A 22380-nucleotide genomic window follows, 5' to 3' on the forward strand; every position below is an offset into this window, starting at 1 on the left:
TAGCTAGCTCTCATTATCTGACCATGAAGACCTTCTGCCCACCCAGGAAAACAATTCCTTAAGAGTAAATGTAGGGCTTCCCTGGTGGCGCAGTGGTTGAGAGTCCACCTGCCGATGCAGGGGACACGGGTTCGTGCCCCGGTCCGGGAAGATCCCACATGCCGCAGAGCGGCTGGGCCCGTGAGCCGTGGCCGCTGAGCCTGCGCATCCGGAGCCTGTGCTCCGCAACGGGAGAGGCCACAGCAGTGAGGGGCCCACGTAACGCAAAAAAAAAAAAAAAAAAAAAAAAAAAAGAGTAAATGTAAAAAAATCATATATATATATACATACACACAAATATATTGATATATAAATCATATATATATATACATATATGTATTATGTATATATATGTACCTGTATTACGATAATATAATAAATGTGCCATATTTAATATATATATAATTGCGATTTTATATACATAGAAATATAAATACGTAATGGCATCTATTGGATAATAGACATTTTCAGTTAATCCCTGTAATTCAGCCGATAATTTTAAATTTTCCGCCACGAAAATTTACCAGAAATTCACAAAAGCAGCCATTGGTAGTAAAATGAACAATCTTGTCTGTGTTCCCACCTCTGTGAAGTTGCTGGCTTTCTGGAATGGTCCCAACAAGGCAGCAGTGGGCAATAAACGGCTAACACACCCAGAATGATTAACATCACACTCAGAATCTTCCTGCCTGCTGGTGTGTGTCAGAAGGGCCTGAGTGAAACCAGAGAGCCTTTGTGGTTACAGGAAAAAGAAAATCACAAAACCCTGGTCTACGTAGGATCGACTTTTGCTGACTTTTTCCACTTTCCAGAGCTAAAGATAAAGTAATTAATTGCATTATGAATCATTACAGGTTCTTTCAATGGGAAATATTGGCATATTCACCTACTTCTATTGAACATGCAGCTACCTCCGATAGGTTAATTTTGGTTTTTCTTCCTTCCAGCTTATTACAAATCTAAACTACCTTCACAATTTATTTTTAGGCTTACGGTTTGAAATTCTATTTTTACACCGTTTAAAACTATTCCCAAGAGATTGCCTGCATTAAGGAAAAGCTGATATGTCTGTTCACATACAGATACCCAAGGGACACAGTATTTCTTCATAGGACACATTGTTCATATTTGAAGGTCAGTTGCCCTGGGAGGAGTAGCAGTGGGGAGTGGGCCCAAGCGCACCCTCACTTGATGATCACGCCCCCTGCAGCCTAATTACTCTTAGAGCTGGTTTCTGGAATACTGGCTGCTCTCAGCAGGGTCTGTTTCCATCCGAAGCTCTCTGTAACCTCTCCTCTCAGAATGCATGATGCTTTAGATTTTTTAAAACAAAACAGCAAGACTGCCTCAATTCTTATCGCTGCCTGACCAGTTCATCTGTCTGGTGCACAGCTTCTGAGCTGTGTCCCTAGGATGTATCTTCTGCTGGAAAGTTCCCCGCAGTCTAACGGCAGCCACTTTTAGTTTCTTTTCTTAAAAATTTTACTGGAAAAAAAAAAAAATTTTACCGGAGTCTAGTTGATTTACAATGTTGTGTTAGTTTCAGGTGTACAGCAAAGTGATTCAATTATACGTATACATATATTCATTCTGTTTCAGATTCTTTTCTCATATAGGCTATCACAGAATACTGTGTAGAATTCCCTGTGCTCTACAGTGGGTCCTTTTTGGTTATCTATCTTATATATAATAGTGTGTGAATGTTTATCCCAAGCTCCTAATTTATCTCTTCCCCCCTCCACGCTTCCCCTTTGGTAACCGTAAGTTTGTTTTCAGTATCTGTAAGTCTGTTTCTGTTTTGTAAATAAGTGCTATTAGTTTCTTGAGTTCATTCATCTACCTTGTATGACTGAGTTGTCCTGAGCATAGCTTAGGAGGACTTGCTGATCTCTTAGATCTCATTCTTTGTAACATTTCAATTCTACATTAAGTAGAGTCATAGGGACCATAATATTTGATCCATGGTAAGTCGAAAATATCATACCCATGCTAGATATCTCATCCTTCTATGGAATGATATAGCAAGAATTGGAGACCAAGTTGAAGCCATATATTGTAACGGAGTCTTACGTCATGTGCTGGTTACCTCCCATTTTCTGACAGTAGATCTGCCAAGCTAGCTGTTCAGCTCACCATCTTCAGTGGAGAGTTTTGTGTTGAGAATTCTCTCCTGAGTATGTTTATGACTTGGGTCCCCAGCAGTGTGATCGCTCTTCTGGCTGCCTGTACAAAGCCGCCCTCTCGGGTATGTTTGCTTTGTTGAGAGTCATCCTCCAGAGGCTCAGGTCCTGAATAACTGCCTCAGTGATTTTTAAATACACTTGCCACTTGGGATTTGGAGAACTTTCCAGAGGACAAAAAGCACGTTCTAATGCTTCCCTACTAGGTTCTAAGTCTAAAACCTTGGTCTAGCAGACTGCCGTGAATTCAAATGACCTGGCTATGAAACGTTTTCTTCCTTTGGAGAAGGGTAAAGTGATCTTTATTTTGAGTTGTGTCTTGCTTTGTTTTATAACACAGATGGCTGCTCTCCTGGAGAACTTCCGTGTGCTTTCTCGTTTTGTCTAAGTCTGTAATACTTATTGCCCATTGGATGTCATTTGTTTGAAGTCTGACTCTTTGCTTTAACTTCCTTGAGAGCCTTGTGTTCTACCATCAAGTTCATAGACATACACACACTACTCAGTAGACCTACAGTAATTAAGATGAAAGCTGACATTTACTGGGCTTTTCTTGGGCATTGAGTATCATTGTAATTATATGCATTAGCTCAGTCCTCGCAACAATCCTGATTTAGGTATTTCACAGAAAAGGAAATTAAGCCTCAGGAAGTTTACAGGTAACTTCCCCAGCTACTAAATCAGGAAGCTAAGATTCAAGTTAAGACTCCTCTGATTCCAAAGCTTCCCTACATAACTCCAAGCAGACCCTGTATGGCTGGAAACCTCCAATTCTTCAGTCAAACGAGTGTGTGTCCTCAAATACAATTTTGAGACCCAGAAATTAAAGATCAGTAGCTGATCCGGCCCCCATTTTGTTTTGTTTTGTTTTTACATTCTTAATGTCTATTTCTTTAGATAGCCCTTGGGTCTGTGAATTCATTATTTTTTTTCCTGTTATAAGAAATACTATTTCTGTTGAAGTGCTGCTGGATTTGGAAATCATTCTCATGACTAAATATTTGTTTGCCTTGGAAGAGCCCGGTGTAGGGCTGCCAGTAGGTGCTCAATAAAGATTAATGGGTGGCCACGCACGTCCTTGTGGAAGTCATGTGTTCAGGATCTGCTCAGTTCTGCGAAAGAGACAGAAATGATGTGGGAAAGGTGAAAATCACAGGGGCATCACCCAACCCAGATCATGCGTTTCTGTTGTTTTTTTAAATTAAATTTATTTATTTTTATTTATTTATTTTTGGCTGTGTTGGGTCTTCGTTGCTGCGCGCGGGCTTTCTCTAGTTGCAGTGAGCGGGGGCTACTCTTCGTTGTGGTGCGCAGGCTTCTCATTGCGGTGGCTTCTCTTGTTGTGGAGCACGGGCTGTAGGCGCACAGGCTTCGGTAATTGCAGCACGCGGGCTCAGTAGTTGTGTCTCGCGGGCTCTAGAGCGCAGGCTCAGTAGTTGTGGCGCACGGGCTTAGCTGCTCCGCGGCATGTGGGATCTTCCCGGACCAGGGCTCCAACCTGTGTCCCCTGCGTTGGCAGGCGGATTCTTAACCACTGCGGGAAACCCAGGGAAACCCCTGGGTTTCTGTATTTGACTTTATTATTTAATGGTCCCAAAGGCCCAGGGGCAGAAGGAATGGGAAGATGGAGCCTGGTGTTTTCTTGAGAAATGATTGGGAAGTCCTGTGAAAATTAGAATCCAGGGCCTGCTTCCAAAGCTAATATCGACTGTGAGAGAAAACCTGGTCCTCTGACGAGGACTGAAAAGAACCAAATATTTTTTTAATTGACACGTTTTCTATTATTATATACATAAAACGATGATGAGTAATATGCCATATCAGATGGTTTATTCAAACTGTCAGAATAAGGGCTGAAGCGTGAGTAACTTTCCAAAGAACCTTCTGGGAAATTCAAGCAGTGAAAAGTGGCAGGAACCAGCCATGAGTTCATCTACAACCCAGGCATCCCTGAAAATCTTGAGGGAACAAAGGAAGTTTCTCCCAGAGTACAAATACTTGGTGGGACATTTCTAGAGGAAAGGAAGGAGACGGATCATTTAAACTTCCTTCACTAAAAAGCCAAATGTCCATGCACTGTCGAGGTGTGTACACTCGATGGAAAGACTAGGGTCAGCCATGTGACATGGGGGATGGTGTCCTCACTGTGAAGGATGACGATTGAGCACCAAGTCCAAATCTCAGCAGAACTTTGAGATGTTAGAGCCCTCGCTTGGAAAAATCAAGCTCTGCTTTGGCATTAGAGAAAGGAGGAGGAGGAAAGCCTGAATTACTAGGAACAGTACCGCAGGTCTTGGGCTGGGCTGGGCTGCGGTATACTGACACTGTGGTGTAGAGGACGGCGTACCAGCAAGCGCACGGGATGACCCTGATTCTACTCGAGGCTTATGGGGCCCAGTCTCACCATCTGCCAAGCGAGCAGGTAGAGACTTGCTTTCCAGGGTCCATTCTAACTCAGCTATTTCAGCCTTGATGGGTTCCTCTATGAGCTGAGGCTTCGTCCATGAATCTTGAGGGTTTTGATGAGAAATTATTTATACAATTCTACCTTTCAAAAACCTTTCCTTTTATCCCCACTCAACTCTCCTTAGCAATAGAGAAGTCTTATGACGTTTGATCACTTGGTGTATCAGGGAAGAGCCTGTTTCATTAATATATTACCCTCCACTGCTGACACCATGTGTTACCATTTTGTACCCCCCTAAAGAAAGGTGACTTTGAGAAGCAACCCAGAAGAGATTTTAGAAGAACAGGTGTTGTAGCCAGGAGAGAACTTATTATGTGTTTGCTGCTTAAACACATGAAAATGATGCAGCTCGTGTGAACAAAAATAGTGTGAAATATACGTGTCATTATGCCCAAGGTAAAGACACATGTTTATAAAAGCACCCCCCTCGAATAAAAGTTAAAGGTTTGAGAAGTGAGGAGGACTGCGTCCCAGTAGCAGGAGCAGGGCCTGTGTCAGCATCCAGAGCGAGGGAGAATGGAGACGGGGGAGACCAGGGCTGGGCTGTGCCTCACAGCCCAACGCCTCAGTGGTGATTCTCCCAGGAAAGACCTGACGAGCTGCTGACATTTCTCTTAGAAGAATCAATGAATCTTTGTTTCCTTCTGCCTCCTCATTTGACCTTATTTTGTTCTGAAACAGAGAAGGAGGAAAGAAAGAACTGAACTGGTGGGATGGGGATAAGGGGTCTAGGCCGAAGGCTGAGCGGAGGGGACGTCCGTCCGTGCTGTGGAGCCCACGGACCAGACCACAGGCCCCTGATCGGCGCCGGGGATGTTATTGTTTGCTTACTGTGTAGTCTTATTTGTTTCTGCTTCTCATTTCAATTCTCGCCCTGGTGTGTAATAAGTCACCATCTTCCCAGCCATCATCCCCGTATTGACAGGCAAATGTCACCCACATTTGACTGACATCCGTTGCTCCTGAATATGCAAAAGTATGATGTACGAATCAATTCTACTTGTTTATTTAAAGCCCTTCTTGTGTGTCTTATATATTTGTTGGTGGGATACCTTGCCTCACAGCTACTCCGGGGGCTTTCCGTTAATATCATAAATCCAGGCTGTTCCTTCTCCTGTTTGCCACGGCAAATGGGAGCTCTCCTCTCTCATACTTTGCTTCTGTTCCCCCTCCCCCAAGACACATGCAGGAGATATGCTCCGAAACTTACAGGACTCTTTCTATACCTTAGGAAAAGATCTTGCTCAGTACTTTGGTGAAAGCTGCTTGCTTTATCTGAAGACTTTTGAAGGCATCTTGACAAGTGCTTATTTCTCATGCCTGTGGCACCTTTAAGTAAATGCAGCTTAGGTCAGTGGCTGAATCTCCTGAAAGGCTGCTAGAATTGTAAGTCTGTAAATAAGAGTTCGTATGTATACACCCACCATCTGCAGCGTTAGTAAAAAGAAGCAACCCTCCCCCGCTTTGATGCGGTGGGCACGTTCATTTAAAATCATTGAGAAACGGCCTTTGTCTCATCAACACACCTTAGTGTTCTCTGGGAAACATCTTATTTCATTTTGGAAGGCTGGTGAGGAAAACCATAAGGTTAAAAAAAAAAAATCACATCTACCATCTGGAAAATTCTAGAGGGCTCTCCTTATGTTAAAAGTGGCATTTTGAAAAAACACCTGAAACGCTGATGGTGGGTGAGCCATTAGAGAAATACTGTCGACCCAGCCATCCTCCTTTCAACCTTCAACTGCACCCTCCAACTGGGGCTGCAGGCAGTGGGGAAACAGGGGACTTAGGTGTGACTCTTGAGTGCTGAAGGCTACAGCACGTCTGTCTCACTCCCCACCCCCATCTGTCCAGCGAGAGCGCCGCCATCGGCTGGGCTCAGCAAGGGAGTATTCAGAATCTCACTGTTCATCCATGTGCAGAGGGTTGGGCGGGGGGAAGAGAGGCCGAGGGGGGGAAAAATCCCACATTGTCAGAGTAATGCCAAACTCCCTTTGAGTGGGATGAGAAGAGCAGATGCCGCAATGAGATGCCAAAGCGGCTCCCCTTCCTCTGCGCCTTGGGTGCCTATAAATTGCTCCGGCGCGCGTTTGTCAGCCTCCTCTTCTCCTGGCAGGTGGTACCCAGGCAGAATTCTGCGTTCAGTCTCTCTCTCGCTCCGCTCCCGGCGGTGAGGCGCTCGCCGCTGCCCGCCAGCCCCTCCGCTCCAGCCCGGAGCCTCCCCGAGCCGCCGGTGCCCAGCGCCGCCGCTCCGCGCCCCCGGGGGGCGCTTGGCCTGAGCTCGCGCGGCCGGCGCGGGGTTTGGGGGATGCGCATCTATTAGAGTTCTGGTGGTTGCCAAGGAGGAAAAGAAGAAAACAAAAACAAAAAAGGAAGGAGGAGGGCGATCCCAGCGAGCGAAAGAAGAGGAGGCAGAAAAAGGCAACTTCAGACGGAAAGTTGGTGCGAACTGGCGCAGTCGGCAAAACCGGCAAAGTCGATCGCGGGCGGCGGCGGAAAAGTGTTAGCGGCCCCGGCGAGCGCGAGGGGCTGCGGCGGCTCTGCCCTCCCGGGGGCCGCGCCGGCGCCGGCGGCAGCCACAGGTGCGAAGGGGCTCGCGGGCGGCGAGAGGGCGCCCCGCGCACCCCACCCCCTGCTCGGGGACTTGCGCGCAAGTCGCCGGGCGTCCGAGCTCCCTCCCCAGCCGCAGCCTCGGCTGGGGGGGAGCGAGAGCAGGCGAGGAGCGGCCGGCGCGCGCGCCCGCCCAGGGGACTCGGGGTTCGCAGGGGGCTGTTTTCGGCTCTGAGGAGGTCCCCGCCCAACCTTCAAAATTTTGTCCAAAAGCAGACAAGAGGATCGCCCCGCGCTGAGCCGGCTGGTGGGCAGCAGGAGGCGCCTGATCGCCGCCGGGGCGCTGGGGGTGGTGATGGTGCTTCTGCTGGTCGTTCTCATCCCGGTGCTGGTGAGCTCGGCCGGCACGTCGGCGCACTACGAGATGCTGGGCACCTGCCGCATGGTCTGCGACCCTTACGGGGGCACCAAGGCGCCCAGCACGGCCGCCACGCCCGACCGCGGCCTCATGCAGTCCCTGCCCACCTTCATCCAGGGCCCCAAAGGCGAGGCAGGCAGGCCCGGGAAGGCGGGCCCGCGGGGGCCCCCCGGTGAGCCCGGGCCGCCGGGCCCCGCGGGCCCGCCGGGCGAGAAGGGCGAGCCCGGCCGCCAAGGCCTGCCGGGCCCTCCCGGGGCGCCCGGCCTGAACGCGGCCGGGGCCATCAGCGCCGCCACCTACAGCACGGTGCCCAAGATCGCCTTCTACGCCGGCCTCAAGCGGCAGCACGAAGGCTACGAGGTGCTCAAGTTCGACGACGTGGTCACCAACCTCGGTAACCACTACGATCCCACCACGGGCAAGTTCACCTGCTCCATCCCGGGCATCTACTTCTTCACCTACCACGTCCTGATGCGCGGAGGGGATGGCACCAGCATGTGGGCCGATCTCTGCAAAAACAACCAGGTGAGCGCGGGCAGGCGGCGGGGAGGGCGGGGAGGGAGCGCGGGAAGGTGCAGGCGAGAGGGAGGAGACCCCGGGCACGGGGGTGGGAGCCCGCGGAGGAAGGGCGCGGCAGCCCCGCTCCCGGGAGCCGAGAGCGAGGGGCAACGCCGTTCTACCCCGGGAAGGCTGGGGTCGTACGCCAAAGAGCGCCCGGCGGCCTGGAGACTGTGGTTCCCGAGCCCGGGACCTGCACTTGGTGCGTGCGACCCCCGAGGGGTGGAAGCCGGGGTTCGGTCCCCGCGACAGTTTGTGCACCGCGGGGAGTCCCGGAGCAGCGAGCGACCCCCGGCTGCGGGGTTCTCAGCCGTGCGGGGTCACTGTCAGGCCCTGGCGGGGATGGGAGGGCTGGGGGAGCCAGGAGTGGGCGTGCCAGGGTGACAAACCCGGGGGAGAAAGACCGGGGCCCAAGGGAGAAAGAAGGGGCGCGGAGTGAGTCCGAGCCGGGCGCGTCCAAGGCCGAGGCAGAACCACGGGGCCGGCGGTCGCAAGGTCCCTGCGGCGTCCCAGACCCGGGAAACACACAGATAGTCAGATTCGAGATGCAAAAACTCTGCTTTAGATTTCAGCTGAAGAAGGGGGAGATGTAATGAGCGCTGCTAACAAAAGGAAAAGTTGAGACTCTGGGTTTGTGCCGTAAAGCACGCTCGCAGACACAGAACCCAAACTCCACTGGCTGGAGGCGGAGGGCGCACGGGCAGGTGGTCGGGAGGCCGGGCGGAAGAGCCCAGCCCCGGGGCTCTGGGCCTCACTGCCAGCGAGCCCCGGGGCGCCTGCGTGAGGGTCTTTCCAACCCAGCCTTTTGCTCACAGGCGGCAGTGGCCTTGGCCTTGGCTGTGAAATAGCCTCAGATCAGCCCTCGGCCAGAGGACCTGCTCTCCTGAGCCGAGATGACCGGCGCTGCCACAAGGGCCACTGGTCTGCAGTGTTACGCTGGGGCCACTTCCCCGTTTGCTTGAGAAATTCGCGGTCATTGCAAAACCAAAGTGTGTCCCATCTCTTCATCGGGGGAGGAAAATAATATTTGTAATCACCTCAAAGTGTAATCGGACCCTGTGCAGGCGCTGAGTCAGCAGCCGCTGGGGGAGACCTTGCAGCCTGCAGTCTGGGTTGAAAGCCCGGGCTTCACCTTTGCTTATTGGGTGGTCCAGGGAGTGGCCCCCGCTACCCTGCCGTGGCCAGTTGTGATTTTACAAGGGCTCTCCGGCTTCAGGTCACTTCTCCCTCGAATTCAGACCTTTCTAGCTGTAACCCAGGTTTCTATTAGCAACATTAAAAGCAGAATTTATTCCAAAGTCCTAATTCACAGGGTCAGAATTCTTCCAAAGTGGAAGACAAATACCCTAAACGTATAAGAGGAAGGACAAAATATCCTATCCCTCCCCCTACCTACCACCCCTCACTTCTAAAGGAATTCAGAAGTAAGTAGCTTAAGGGACCCTAAGGTCACATAGAACAAAAAGAGGAAAAATGGCCACCAGGAGGCACTGACAGGGTTGTTTATTATAGTTCTTATACACGAAAATAATATTAAGATAAATAAAAATTATTCACCAAGCAGTGGGATAGTTATAGGTAAATGGCTAAAAAGGCCATGACGCATTGTACCAAAATAGAGCTGTCCTGTCACCCTCACAAAAGGACTTGTGAGCAGCCCCTCAGCAGGCAGGGATGAGGCACCCGTTTATTTACAAATTGGCTGTCTTCTGACTCAAAGGTTAGGTCTGGCAGATACTATCAGGCTGGAGAGATTGTTTTCAGAGGTATTAATTCAAATAGAATAAGATTCAAGTTTTATCAGTGTATAAAAACACACTTCTTTAAGTATCTGGAAATTGCAACTGCATGAAAAGCCAGGGAACAGTACATTTAAATTAGTTTAAATGTTGATGCTGAGGCCCAGGTCAAGATTCCAAGAAAACCATTCCATATATGTGTTCTATGTGCATTTTGGTTTTTTTAAAAACTTTTTCATTGTTTGGAGTGTAGCATGCTTCTTTGTATCATCCTAGCATGTACATTCTATGAGGATGGAGGGGGAAGAAAAAAAAAAAGGCACAACAGCTGACCTTAAAATGTCTAATGCTTTGCATTGGCATTATTAAGCTGATACTTCTACAAAAGGTGAGCAACAAGTTATTCAGAAAAACAAATATAGTAGAAAACGATATATTTTCGAGTTCAGCACGGACTGTTTTGCAAAATGGTTATTGCAATATTACTGTTAAGGAATTCTATATCTAGAATAGAACTGTTTTGTAAAGTCTGGTCTGCAGGCGTTGCAAATGAGAAATCTTTAAAAATCCTTTTCTAATTAATATTAAAGAAAGAGTTTTTCCTTGATTTTCAGTTTTGCTCTTGTCTGATCACTTCTTAGTTGGCAGGCAGTTCCCCCCTCTGAGCTGACCTAATTTGTTTTCATAAAGCAGAAACTCAGAGATCCATGTCAGCGTAATGTTCTATGGATTAAGTGGATTTGGGAAGCACAAAAAAATTAAACTGAAAATGCTGTTCACTCTAGGATAGAGGAATGCCTCTGGACGCTAACCACATGAGAACCATTTTATTTATGCTTTGTGTTTGAATGCAGGATCACAGATGGAAACATCAAAGGCCAGTAAATTAACCTGATGCGCCACTTAACCTTTTGTTTATGATTCCACAGAAGTACAATGAAAATGAAATTATGAGAGCATCAGTAGCGATTAATTAAATTAGCAAATGTTACCATAAATATTGTCTCTAATGATAAACCCTCCCTAATAAGATAATGCTGAGGCAGGATAGCGTATTACATCCTCACAAACACAGCACTAAAAGGACCACAGTTCTCATGTTCCCCAGAAAACCATCAACCTAAATTTAATCTTACCCTGTCTAAAAAGCCCATGACAGTGCATATTAAAGGCAAAAGTTGGACTCAAATAGCTTTCCATAGAGACTGGAAATATTTTTTTAAATGTTTGTATACATTTAGCAGGAAACCTGAATAAAAAATATTGCTATTTGAATCCAGTCACTGCAATACCACTCTAATAAGCCACTCTAATAAAAACTAAAACTGGCTTAAGGTTAGAACTATAAAATAATTAAAGACTAGTTTTTACTCTAAGAATTTATTAGTTATGGCACCATTGAACATGACATATATTGGAAACAAGACAGTTTGTGGGCTGTTATTCATTTATTAGCAAGATTAATGAAATGTCAAATGAATTATCTTTTTAGGGGCTGTGAAACGTGCACCAAAGATCAGCAGAATCTAAATAGTTAACTTACGAGATGGAAAGGTATTAGAGTACATTTAGGTAGAAATGGGTATATCGGGCTAAGGAAAGGATGCATCATATTGTCAGAGAAAATGCTGAAATCTGTGTACATTTAGGAACCTGAAAATAGCCTCCAGGGTGGACGCATTACTTTCCTCAATAGTCTGATGGCTTAAAGGAAGAATTGTTGGAAGTTACTGGGCTGGATACTACAGCTTGAAATGTCAAGTCCCATTATACCTTTAGAGTGTGATCAGGCGAGCAGGCATACTAGAATCACGCAAAGTACTCTGGACTATGGCAGGTATTTAATTGGGAGAGTCTTACGGTTCAAATCTTAGAGAATCACTTTCATTAAAAAGCAATCACACTGGCTTTATCCAACAAAGGAAGTGAAAACCATAAGGGTAACCTTCCAGTCTGTGGGATCATAATAATGCATTTGCAGGGTTTTGTGGTAACACCTACTGAATAAAGATGGTAACAATTTTGTGGGCTTGTGGTTATATCCCACGGAATAAAAATGGCATGTTATATATATATATTTATTTATTTATTTAAGACTGTTGTCTCTAAATCAAGTGATTTTAATGAACCCCAGTTCCCAAATGCCCTCATGTAGAAAACAGTGTTAAAGCATAATACCCATAGAACTTAATACTAAATACCTAAAGCACTAAATAAAAATGTGTGTCTGGTTATTAATCATAGGTGAGAAGTATATCATAGATTGATATTTAATTAATATATTACTAATATAGCTAATTAGTATTTTATATTTTAATTTTTCTCACACATTAAAAAAAAAAATCAGGTCCTAAGAGTACGGTTCTTTCTCCTTGTAGATTTTTTTTTCCCTGGGAACTAACGACTAGATGAAATTAATGAATCAAAGCATCCAACTCCTATAAACTAGTGATTAATTCCTAGGAAATATTATGACATTAAATTGTATTATTACTTAATGGTCAAAACGGATCAACTCACCAAGTTGGTGTATACATTTAAGTCAGTGCTTGTGAGCATAATTATATTTTGCTTTCATTTTATTAGTGTCAGCACAATGTTAAGAAATTCTGAACCTTTTAAGCCCTTTTCTCCTTTTGCTATATGATACCCAGGAATAAATTTTTTAAATACTACTCAAATTACTTTACAAGTTCAGCAGTGTCAAAGAGTCTTCTCCTTTTTTAACATTTCAGCATTAATGTGAGAACATACCACATGAAAATTTAATTTGAAAACCAATCATTTAAATTTTGATGTCTCATTTCTCTCATTTTGCCAAGTGATAAAATCTCACATATTGCACCCCAAGTCATGCATTATTACGTAGTGCAGGTTTACAAAACCACTAAATCACTTGCTGTGTTATTCGGAGAAATATCATTACAGTGGAAGAGAAACAAGCCACAGAGTAGATGTTTTACTGAAATAAATCAAGTACACGTCTGCCTATTGAAAAAATTTTTTCCAAGTCAGAATCAAAATATAGCCAAACGGATATGAAGCCTAATTGGAGTTGAGGATGTGACAGAATGTCCATATTACTTGATATGATGGGTGGGCAATTGGACTGTGTGCAAATGTCTGTCAGCTCACTAATGAGATCACAGGCTCAACCTGAGTGGATTAGAAGCAAACCTCCATCCTCAAAGCAAACCATTTAGAATCACCTCAATATAAAAGGGTATTCAATGAGATCATTGAAAAGCATTTAGAAATTTTAGAGACTTCAAATTATAGAAATGTAGTTCCTTCTATAACTTTTAGATGTGTTGAAATTAAATAGCTTATTTACGTACACACATCACAATTAAGTGATAAAAAGGCACAAATAGAAAAAAGAACTCTGAAGACTTTTAAACCAAAGGTGTTTCATTGAGTTAAGCTTTGGGTACAGGGGCTTTTCCTTGAATTAGATTTCGAAAGCCCAAAATCAAAATGATTTTTCTTTTTTTCTTCCTGTATAGTAGAGTTACAGGAGTGGGATTTCTTTGAGTCTGTACATACTGCGGATCTCAATTTTCTAATAATCATGGGGACCAACAGAAGTTTGGATTGAACTTCTGTCCTCCAACAGCTGGTTAGGATATCGCTGCCTGGCTTTAATTAAAATGCAAAAAAGTGGCCATTTCAAGAAGTGATTGGGCACAGAGTCACAAGGAATTAGAAAAAGTCATGATTTAGGAAGAGAATAGAGTGGTGTGCATTGTTTACCACATATAGTAAAAAGAAAAACAAAGACTGTTAGAATCACCTTCACGAAAGCACTATTTTCTCCTTTCCAGTAACATAGTTGAAACTGTTACAAAGATATCCTCATAAAGCCCCAAGGCCAAGGTGGACTTGGCTGTGCTAAATTCAGTGCCATGGCAGCCAGTCTGCTTATGATGCTGTGTGAATGACAAAAGAAAGAAAGAAAGAAAAGAAAGCCTGAGCTTTGTGACCACCTAGAGGGGTGGGATAGGGAGGGTGGGAGGGAGGGAGACGCAAGAGGGAAGAGATATGGGGATATATGTATATGTATAGCTGATTCACTTTGTTATAAAGCAGAAACTAACACACCATTGTAAAGCAATTATACTCCAATAAAGATATTTTTAAAAAAAAGAAAGCCTGAGAATTCTCTCTTACAAATTCTAATTCTTGTCTGTCTCACGCAGGTGCGTGCTAGCGCGATCGCCCAAGACGCTGATCAGAATTACGACTATGCGAGCAACAGTGTGGTTCTTCATTTGGAGCCAGGAGACGAAGTCTACATCAAATTAGATGGTGGGAAAGCCCACGGAGGAAACAACAACAAATACAGCACATTTTCTGGATTTATTATCTATGCTGACTGATCATGCAAAAACTAAGCTTATTACTCTGAGTTTGGACACTGGATTCGTATGGCTAACGTCAGTGAATCGAGGACCCCAGGGGATGCCGGATGCGGGGCGCCTCAGCTGTGTGTATGTGGGGAATTCAAATGCTACCTGACTCACATCTGTATACTCAGAAACATTATGTAAAAAAAAATATTAAAAGCAAGATAAGCAAATGTTGATCCACTACCGCCAAAGCAAATATTCCTATTGTTCGTGTCGATGTGAATGAAGTCCTATATAGATCACAAATTTTTATAGAAAAATCTAAGACACTGAATTATTTCTTCCATATATATGATACTTTGGTGTAATGTGATCTTGCTGCTTTTATCCATATGTCAGCTTTGGTTCTTGTGAGTTTACCTGCTTATTATGATACTCGGGGTCCATTCATAGTGTGGGGAAGAATGATTTTTACCCTGCAGGAGGAGGTCTCATTGACATAATGCTGCTTTGTCCCCAAAGAAATTGTCTGCCTTGTACTCCTGTTAACTTTAGAGCTAGACCTGGGAATGATTCAACTTTAAGCCTTAACCTGGAATTTTCTGGATTTGAGGGAATTCCCAAGCCTGTGATCATGTTTCACATTCTTTTTCTTAGGAATCTTCTTTCCTCTCTTTTCGGGTGATAGTCTTTAAAAGTAGAGATTGAACTTGTATCATAGGATTACCCTCTAAGTGTGTAAATGTGTAATTACGTATGGTATTTAGAAAAATCCCCCTGTGTCCAGTTTGTCAATAGAATGCATTTAGGTTTACTTGGAAAGTCAGAGAAATTTATTCTTTGGTGTTAAATCAGACTGAGGCTTTTGCCTTCTTTGGAACAAAAGATTATTCGTAACCCAACGCATATAGGTTTAATTTGCGCTGGTGCGTGCGTCACCAAGGGGACACTAAGTAAGGCCTTCAAATAGTTACTACAAGTCATGGCCTGAGGTTATTTCAACGTGAACAATTTCACATATAACCAATACGACAATAAAGTGTATATATTTTATACAAATAACCTGCTACATATATATATGTATGTGTACATATATATATGTTAGATGAAATATATATATGGCTTCAGACCGTAGGCACAATGGCTGTATAGCCCCAAAAATTTAATTTAAAGAAGTGTACGTGTAGGCACACACACAAACGTGTATGAGTTATTTGACTTGTCTTGGATTGAAATATATTTTGGAAGACAAAAATATATGAAGTAGCAAAATAATTTAGATGACTTCTAAGAGTTATCCAGAAAATTAAATTTTATTAGGTTAAAATGCCCCGGAAATCATGTGTCTGTAAATTAGGTCTGTGGCTTCTTTATTACCATATGCCAATCAATACTTTCACTGCGTTCTGTGGCCGACTGTTACTGTTAGGACTGCAGAGATGAAGTAGCTCTCCTTTGCAGTGTTTATGAAATATATGCATTTGAATGAGCAATGTTTTTCTTTTTTCTCAGGTGGACCGAAGCTGACAGTAAAGTAGATTTTGAGAGTAGTGCAAATCCTTCCTCTCTGGTTAAAGTACACTGCCAAAAGCCATCTCTTTAGTCTAAGAAAAAGATTTAAAATGCGTGTTGATAAGTCGTAACTATCAGACAGCTTCCACTATTACAATGAAAAATCTGTTCCGCTCTCAGGTGCCTTTGAAGACTCTTTGAGAAGTAGATTTCACAAACAGAGATTGAAAAATCTGCCTGTTTTACTGGCGAAGGACATTTGCATTTTTTTCATTTAAAGGAATTAGTTTGTTCTGTTTGGCTCATTCCTCTTGGATACTTTCTGTTCTAATACACAGAAAGCTTGACCATCGTTGATCCACAGAAATATCTTTTATTTAGCCAACCTCAACTTTCCAAAAGAGTTATGCCTGGTGTTCCCATCTGAATGTGCTGTTTGCTTGGTTTAAATGCCTTGGTCTGAGTAACCCTCATGATTTATATGATTAAAAACATGTAAGCCCATTTATCAAGAATAATGACTAATTCTATTTGGCCTTTCTAATATGTAAGATAACTCATAAAGGAATTGCAGTGGATTTTATTTCCATTTAACAATATGTATTTATCAAAGAGGAATTAGCAGTAAGGGTTTGGAGATTTTTTTTTAGGTAACAAATCATAGCAAAGGATTCAACCAAAAGATTAGCTTATAAACAGCAGAACACGTCAACTGAGAGTTTTAAAAAGGCTTTATTTACACAAAACATCAGGGCTGGGTGTCTTTTAAAGAGTTGGCTCTAGAATCAGACTGTCACTTCTAATAGATCTGACATTTTCTTCAGATAAGTAAGCGTTATTTTCTCTGTTCAGGCCCACGGAAAGACAAATAAAAGGTAAAGGAAATAAAGAGAATATATATAAGGCAAACATTTCTCTTTTTTTTTTTTGCATTCTATATTATTAATTAAATTGTGGCCTTTGTTACTATAAATGTAATGATTCATTAAACTATATTATGTAATATATTTTGACTTTTATGATTGAATTTTTCTAATTGAGTACTATGTTATGTGTTCATGTCCCCTTGTACAAATTTTTCAAAACACAACAAAATTTATAGGAAAACTGGATACCAGAAAGCCACAGGCAACAAGACTGATTTATTATCAGTATATATAGATAGGTGAACAGCATATAATCAACCTTCCACAATATTTTTACCATTGTGAATTGGTAATTATATTACAGTATCTTTTGAGAAAAAAGTCTCAAAATTTAACTTCCCTTGCTGCAGAAGCTATCTTGAAGTGCCATATTATTCATTAAGCATTAATTAAAGGACAGCAGGATAATTAGTAGAATCATCCATATTACAGGAAACATTAGATTGCTCCAGAAAGGGGTAATTTAACTAGAAACACTTTAAATTTTCTCATGCAGTGCTGGTGATAGATTAAGAAAACAAAACAAAAGGAAGCAAAACTCCACTAAGGGGATGTAGACTGTAAATCGTTGTTTGGATATGGGTACTTTTGTCTTTATTTTGTTAAGGAAAAACAATAGGGCTTAATTAGGCTCAGTAACTCCCTAAAGGTACAGATGTAATAGCCAGTTTCTGAGAAGGCAGAAGTCTTCTAATTCTCCTAAAAAGGAAATGCTCTGTCAGTCCAATGTAGCTCTGATTAATATCTCACAGTGGGTTTGAAATCCCTGTCTGTTCCCTGCAAGCTTTATACTCAAGGTATGAATTCAGAACAACCGTCCTATTTGAAAGTTAGCCATTGCTTGGGGTTCTCTATCAGTATCTTTCAAGTGCAGCCTCAGTTATACCTCTAAACAACATTTTAGGAACAATGTTGGTAAGTATATGAGAATAGCCGTGACCTCCGTATTTCGTCAGCCGATGCTTCGTATGTATGTCATGTGCCATCAGAATTCGATCTTCATAGCCCTCATCCACCAGAAGACGTACCCTGTGAAAAATGTTAACTCATTATATGGCATCGGTCTCACGTTTACAGTTTTCAGGGTGCTTTAAACTTTTTACGCATAAACCGATTGTGTTGTCATAAAGATACCGTCTTCCCTTGCGGCACGTGTCCTGGGAGACCCTTAATAAATATTGTGTGGTGATGATAAAGATATTACCGCATCCTAGTAGGAACATGATCCTTATTCCCTGCACACAGAAATCCCTAGCTTGTGATATTTATGACGATGCCTGGCAATCCTGCATTAGAGACAGCTTCCAATAGGATGTGCCAGTTTGCATAAGTGGCCACTTTAGCATTTTATTAAATAACTTTATTCTGGATTTGTAGCCAGCTCTCCATTCTAAAATGCCTCGCTTAGTCGACCCATTTTTCAGATTTCATTCTCTCTGTCTCTCCTTTTTCTCCTAGCAAATAAAATCAACGACTGTTTGTGATTAAAATAGGGAAACAAAAGGAATCTTTGTACACGTAAAACATTCTGAGAGTAAAATCAGTTGGTTTGAAAATGAAGGGCATACGACGAGCTTGATAGTTATTTTTAACTAACTATTATTGGAGTATAGTTGGTTTACAGTGTTGTGTTAATTTCTGCTGTACAGCAAAGTGACCCCATTATGCATATATATATTCTTTTTCATACTCTTTTCCATTATGGTTTATCACAGGGTATTGAATATAGTTCCCTGTGCTCTACAGTAGGACCTTGTTGTTTATCCGTTCTCTGTGTAATAGTTTGCATCTGCTAAACCCAAACTCCCAATCCATCCCTTCCCCACCCGCCACCCCCTTGGCAACCACAAGTCTGTTCTCTATGTCTGTGAGTCTGTTTCCGTTTCGTAGATAGGTTCATTTGTGTCATATTTTAGATTGCTAGTCATTTTTAAAGGTCAGTTACGGTCCCTCTGCGCTAGTCCTTTTGAAGCCGATGGGAATTTTGACTTAGTAATAGTCTGGGAGCATTGGATTAAATTGGCCAATAAAAATTTACTCTTTCTTCCTTCCATTTCATTAAGATTGCTATAAATAATGAGCTGTTCCTTTAAATTTATAGTCAGTTGACTACAGAATGGCTTCCTGCCTATTGTCTAAACATCTAATCCTCTTGGCTTTGTTAAGTGCTGTAATCTGTAATGTGAGTCGGTCACCTCCGACAGCCACCATCTGTATAGGTCTGGACCCTGGGCATTGTCTGCCGTGACTTCCATGGGTCTCTGGTGGCAGGAGATGCAGCTTGGAGACCATGGCTGTTCTCTGGCATTTTCTGTCTTGTCTTGTCGATCCCTAGATTTCCAAATGGATCTAGATGGATGGGTAGCGCCTTCTGCCACGGACTAATTATTTGAAAGGTATCTTTTTTGTTTCGGTAGCATTTCTCGGCATTCTAGTGCATGAGTCATATTTAATAACTACTACAGCAAGCAAAATGGGGGCCACTGCATCAAAAACCTCGAGCACAAAGCCTTGCCCTCTGAGAACATACATTTTAAAAGAAATTATACTTAAAGATTAGATCTTATGTTTGCAGGCCAAAGGAATGCCAGAAAAGAGCCAACCTGGGTGTTTTGTCTAGAAATCTGCGTTCACGTCACACGTACCTCATGTGTGTCCTAAGAATAGAGTGCTAGCTGTGCCACCATCATTATTTGCTTATTTCTTTCTTTCTTTTTATTGAAGTATAGTTGATGTACGATAGTATATGTTACAAATGTACAGTATAGTGATTCACAAGTTTTAAAGGTTATACTCCATTTATAGTTATTATAAAATATTGGCTATATTCCCTATGTTGTACAATAGATCCTTGGAGCTTATTTCATACATAATAGCTTATACCTCTTAATCCCCTACCTCTGAATTCCCTATATCCCTACCTACCCCTCTATAGGGGTAGGGCATTACCTGCCTCTCTAAAATTTGTATAATGTCCAAAAGTCCTGATCTGAAGTTACTTGTGGAACGAACTCTCTTTAAGGGAATTATTTAAGGCAGTTATACGATCGTTTATGAAAAGAGAGAAAGATTTGTCAGATGCATGCACAGTGCTGAAACATAGTGTGACAAACCTTGATCCGCAACTGAAAAGGAGTATCACCTTACAGGAAATTTTAGGGTACACTTTCCCCTGTGCCTTTTCTGAGCATTTTTGTCTCTTTTCCTTGTCTGAGAAAAAGAGATATCTTATTACTACAGAGGCACATTTGTGTAAACAGATTCCTGTAAGAGGCCTGTGTCATATCCTGAAGCACAAAGCCACTGAATTGTGCAGTAGTATGGAAAGATACTCATTTCAAAATGGGAACCCTTAGAACTCATTAAGTCAAGAATCTGGAGACTAGTTATCTCATGAGAAAGAGAATGTTCTGGCTCTAGAAACATAATTATATCCTGACTATCAGGAAAACTGCCTGGTCACTCCTAAAATAAGAGATCGTCTCATATGCTGCGCCATTGTGTAGAAGAACAGTATTTAGAGAGAGACCGCCAGAAGGAAGGAACCAATACAGATGAGAAGACAAAAAATCACAGTAATTATAGAAATACAAATGAGTTAGTGTTTTGCAAACAAATATTAGAGAGAGACTACAAAGTGTGAAAAGGCAGAGATATAATAAGATTGAGAAATGGAGCATAAGATTGAAAACAGGTGTTAGACACAGAATTTCTGGTGCCGAAAACCAGAGGTAGGCAGAAGCGTGCTTCTCTGTTCTTGCACTTCAAAGCTTTGAGATTACTGAGGCTCAGAGAAGGACTGCTGATGAATGATGAAAATCAGGTGCCCAGGAGGTAGGGACAAGGGGGTACACACACAACCCAAAAGTCATTTAGTAATTACCGTGAGCTGTACTTGAGTCCAGGGACTTAATGCATGGTTTTAATTTACAAAGATTAAGGATGCATATATACACAGATACATAGATATACACAAACACACATGCACATATATATACTTTTTGATGTATTTCCGTACATCTAGAATGTTTACATTTAGCTCAGTGAACGCTCATATCCCCATAGACCTCCCTCTGCAGATTCCCTCTTTTATTTCAGGTCTAGGAGTGTCATGGAAAGCATAGGGGCGGAGAAGATACAGCTCACTGCCGTAAACGGGCTTAGAGAAACAAAGCAGGTCCTGGGAGCAAACTTCCTATTTCTGAGATGAATTGTAAAACGTGTGTTGAGGGCATTCATCAGGAAATCATGGTTTTGAGGTCATGAAAGATGAGGAAGGTCTACACAGCACCCCATTTTAAATTCCAGAGAATATTCACGTCTGAGTATGGTCCAAGCTAGTAGGACTCTTAGGAAACCTGTTTGCCTGTATTGAGTGGTACTCCTGGGCAAGGAAATTAAAATTATAAAACAAAACAAACAAACCAATAAATCTGTTTATCAAAGAACTGGTTTGAGTAGTAGAAAAAAAAAAAAAAAGCCCTAGCGATTCTGGTCAGAACAGTCAAAGCAGTTTGCTCGTGTAGAGCTGAGTGTCTCCATATTTATATACAAAACTACTGTAACGTCAATCAACTCTGTCTGATGATATTAAACTTGAAGCCTATTTTACTGTTAATAAGCTCATCAAGGAGGTCTGCCAGTACACAGGGACAGTAGAAGGCATACGTGTAAGGATAGACTTCCCGGGGGAAAGACCCTAAGGCTGTCTCAGCTGTGGCCCCTGGCTCAAGACCTCCCCCTCAAACCCAATGTACATGTGTTCAACTCCTGCTGCTTGAGCCTCACAGTTTCTGGACATCACTTCTCTGCTGCAGTTTGGCTTTTACTCCCATTTCAACCAGTTTTCTACAGTCAGAACCCTGTTCTGCTCCGTGTCGCCATGGAGAACTACTTCCACTCAACCTTCCTTTCCCCACTCTGACCAGGAGTTCCATCCTTCTACTTTTTCGCTCACCTTCTTCCACTATCTGTATTCACCCATTTGCTTCAAGCATCCAGGGATTTTCCCCTGCTGTGTTATTCCTGGACATCTCTCCATCTCTCTCTACACTTTCTTCCCTCCAGCTTGGACCTCGTGACCCTCATCTCAACCCCTCCATGGTCCCCCCGATATCAACCACGTTTTTCAGACAGAACCCCAACCCTCAAGCTCTCTGTCTCCATCTTGTACTTCTACTCACAAAATTTCTTTGGTCCTATTACCAAAACACAAAACATTTTTTAGGAAAATAATCACCAAATCATGGACATTGGTGCCAATAGACAGTCATGCAGTCATGATCTCTGGCCTCCACTGGGTCTTCCACACAACAGTATCTCTGTCATTCATTCACCATCCACTCCCAGCCTTTATCCTCATCTACAAGGTCCTGCCCTGAATCCATTCCTTCCTTCTCAGGAGATGACCATGTCTCCTTCACAGGCGCCCTAGAGATCACACGGGATCATCTGTCCTCAGTTTCCTGTTCCTCTCACCAAAACACCGTTCTGCACTCACTCCATTACCTGCCTCACCTGCTCTCATTTCCATGGAGAAGGTATACCTCCTTTCAACCAACTTCCTATTTGCTGCCCAGATTCCATCTCTTTGTCTCCTTAGGAGCCTTCCTCTATATCTCTTACCTGTCCAGATGTTTTTT

At 43.1% G+C, this 22380-nt stretch overlaps 3 protein-coding genes across 3 annotated transcripts in view; 2 read left to right on the plus strand and 1 right to left on the minus strand.

The window, feature by feature from the left end:
• RSU1 (Ras suppressor protein 1) overlaps positions 1-22380 on the plus strand; it is a 300130-nt gene that overhangs the window by 250895 nt on the left and 26855 nt on the right. The window lies entirely within an intron of this gene.
• On the plus strand, positions 261-17124 carry C1QL3 (complement C1q like 3). Its single transcript, XM_022580594.3, has 2 exons — positions 261-8179; positions 14151-17124. The coding sequence occupies exons 1-2, from the start codon at positions 7592-7594 to the stop codon at positions 14328-14330; spliced, it is 768 nt and encodes a 255-aa protein (XP_022436302.1). The 5' UTR covers positions 261-7591; the 3' UTR covers positions 14331-17124.
• Positions 15441-22380, minus strand: part of PTER (phosphotriesterase related) — a 65846-nt gene continuing 58906 nt past the window's right edge. The window contains 2 exon segments of the mRNA XM_022580584.2: positions 15441-17604; positions 17607-17767. Coding sequence (XP_022436292.2) covers positions 17558-17604; positions 17607-17767 — 208 coding nt within the window. The 3' untranslated portion in view covers positions 15441-17557.

The sequence above is a fragment of the Delphinapterus leucas genome, chromosome 2 (genome assembly GCF_059928025.1).
Source record: "Delphinapterus leucas isolate spDelLeu-1000000601 "Yukka" chromosome 2, BTC_Dleu_Yukka2, whole genome shotgun sequence".
NCBI classification, from domain to species: Eukaryota; Metazoa; Chordata; class Mammalia; order Artiodactyla; family Monodontidae; genus Delphinapterus; species Delphinapterus leucas.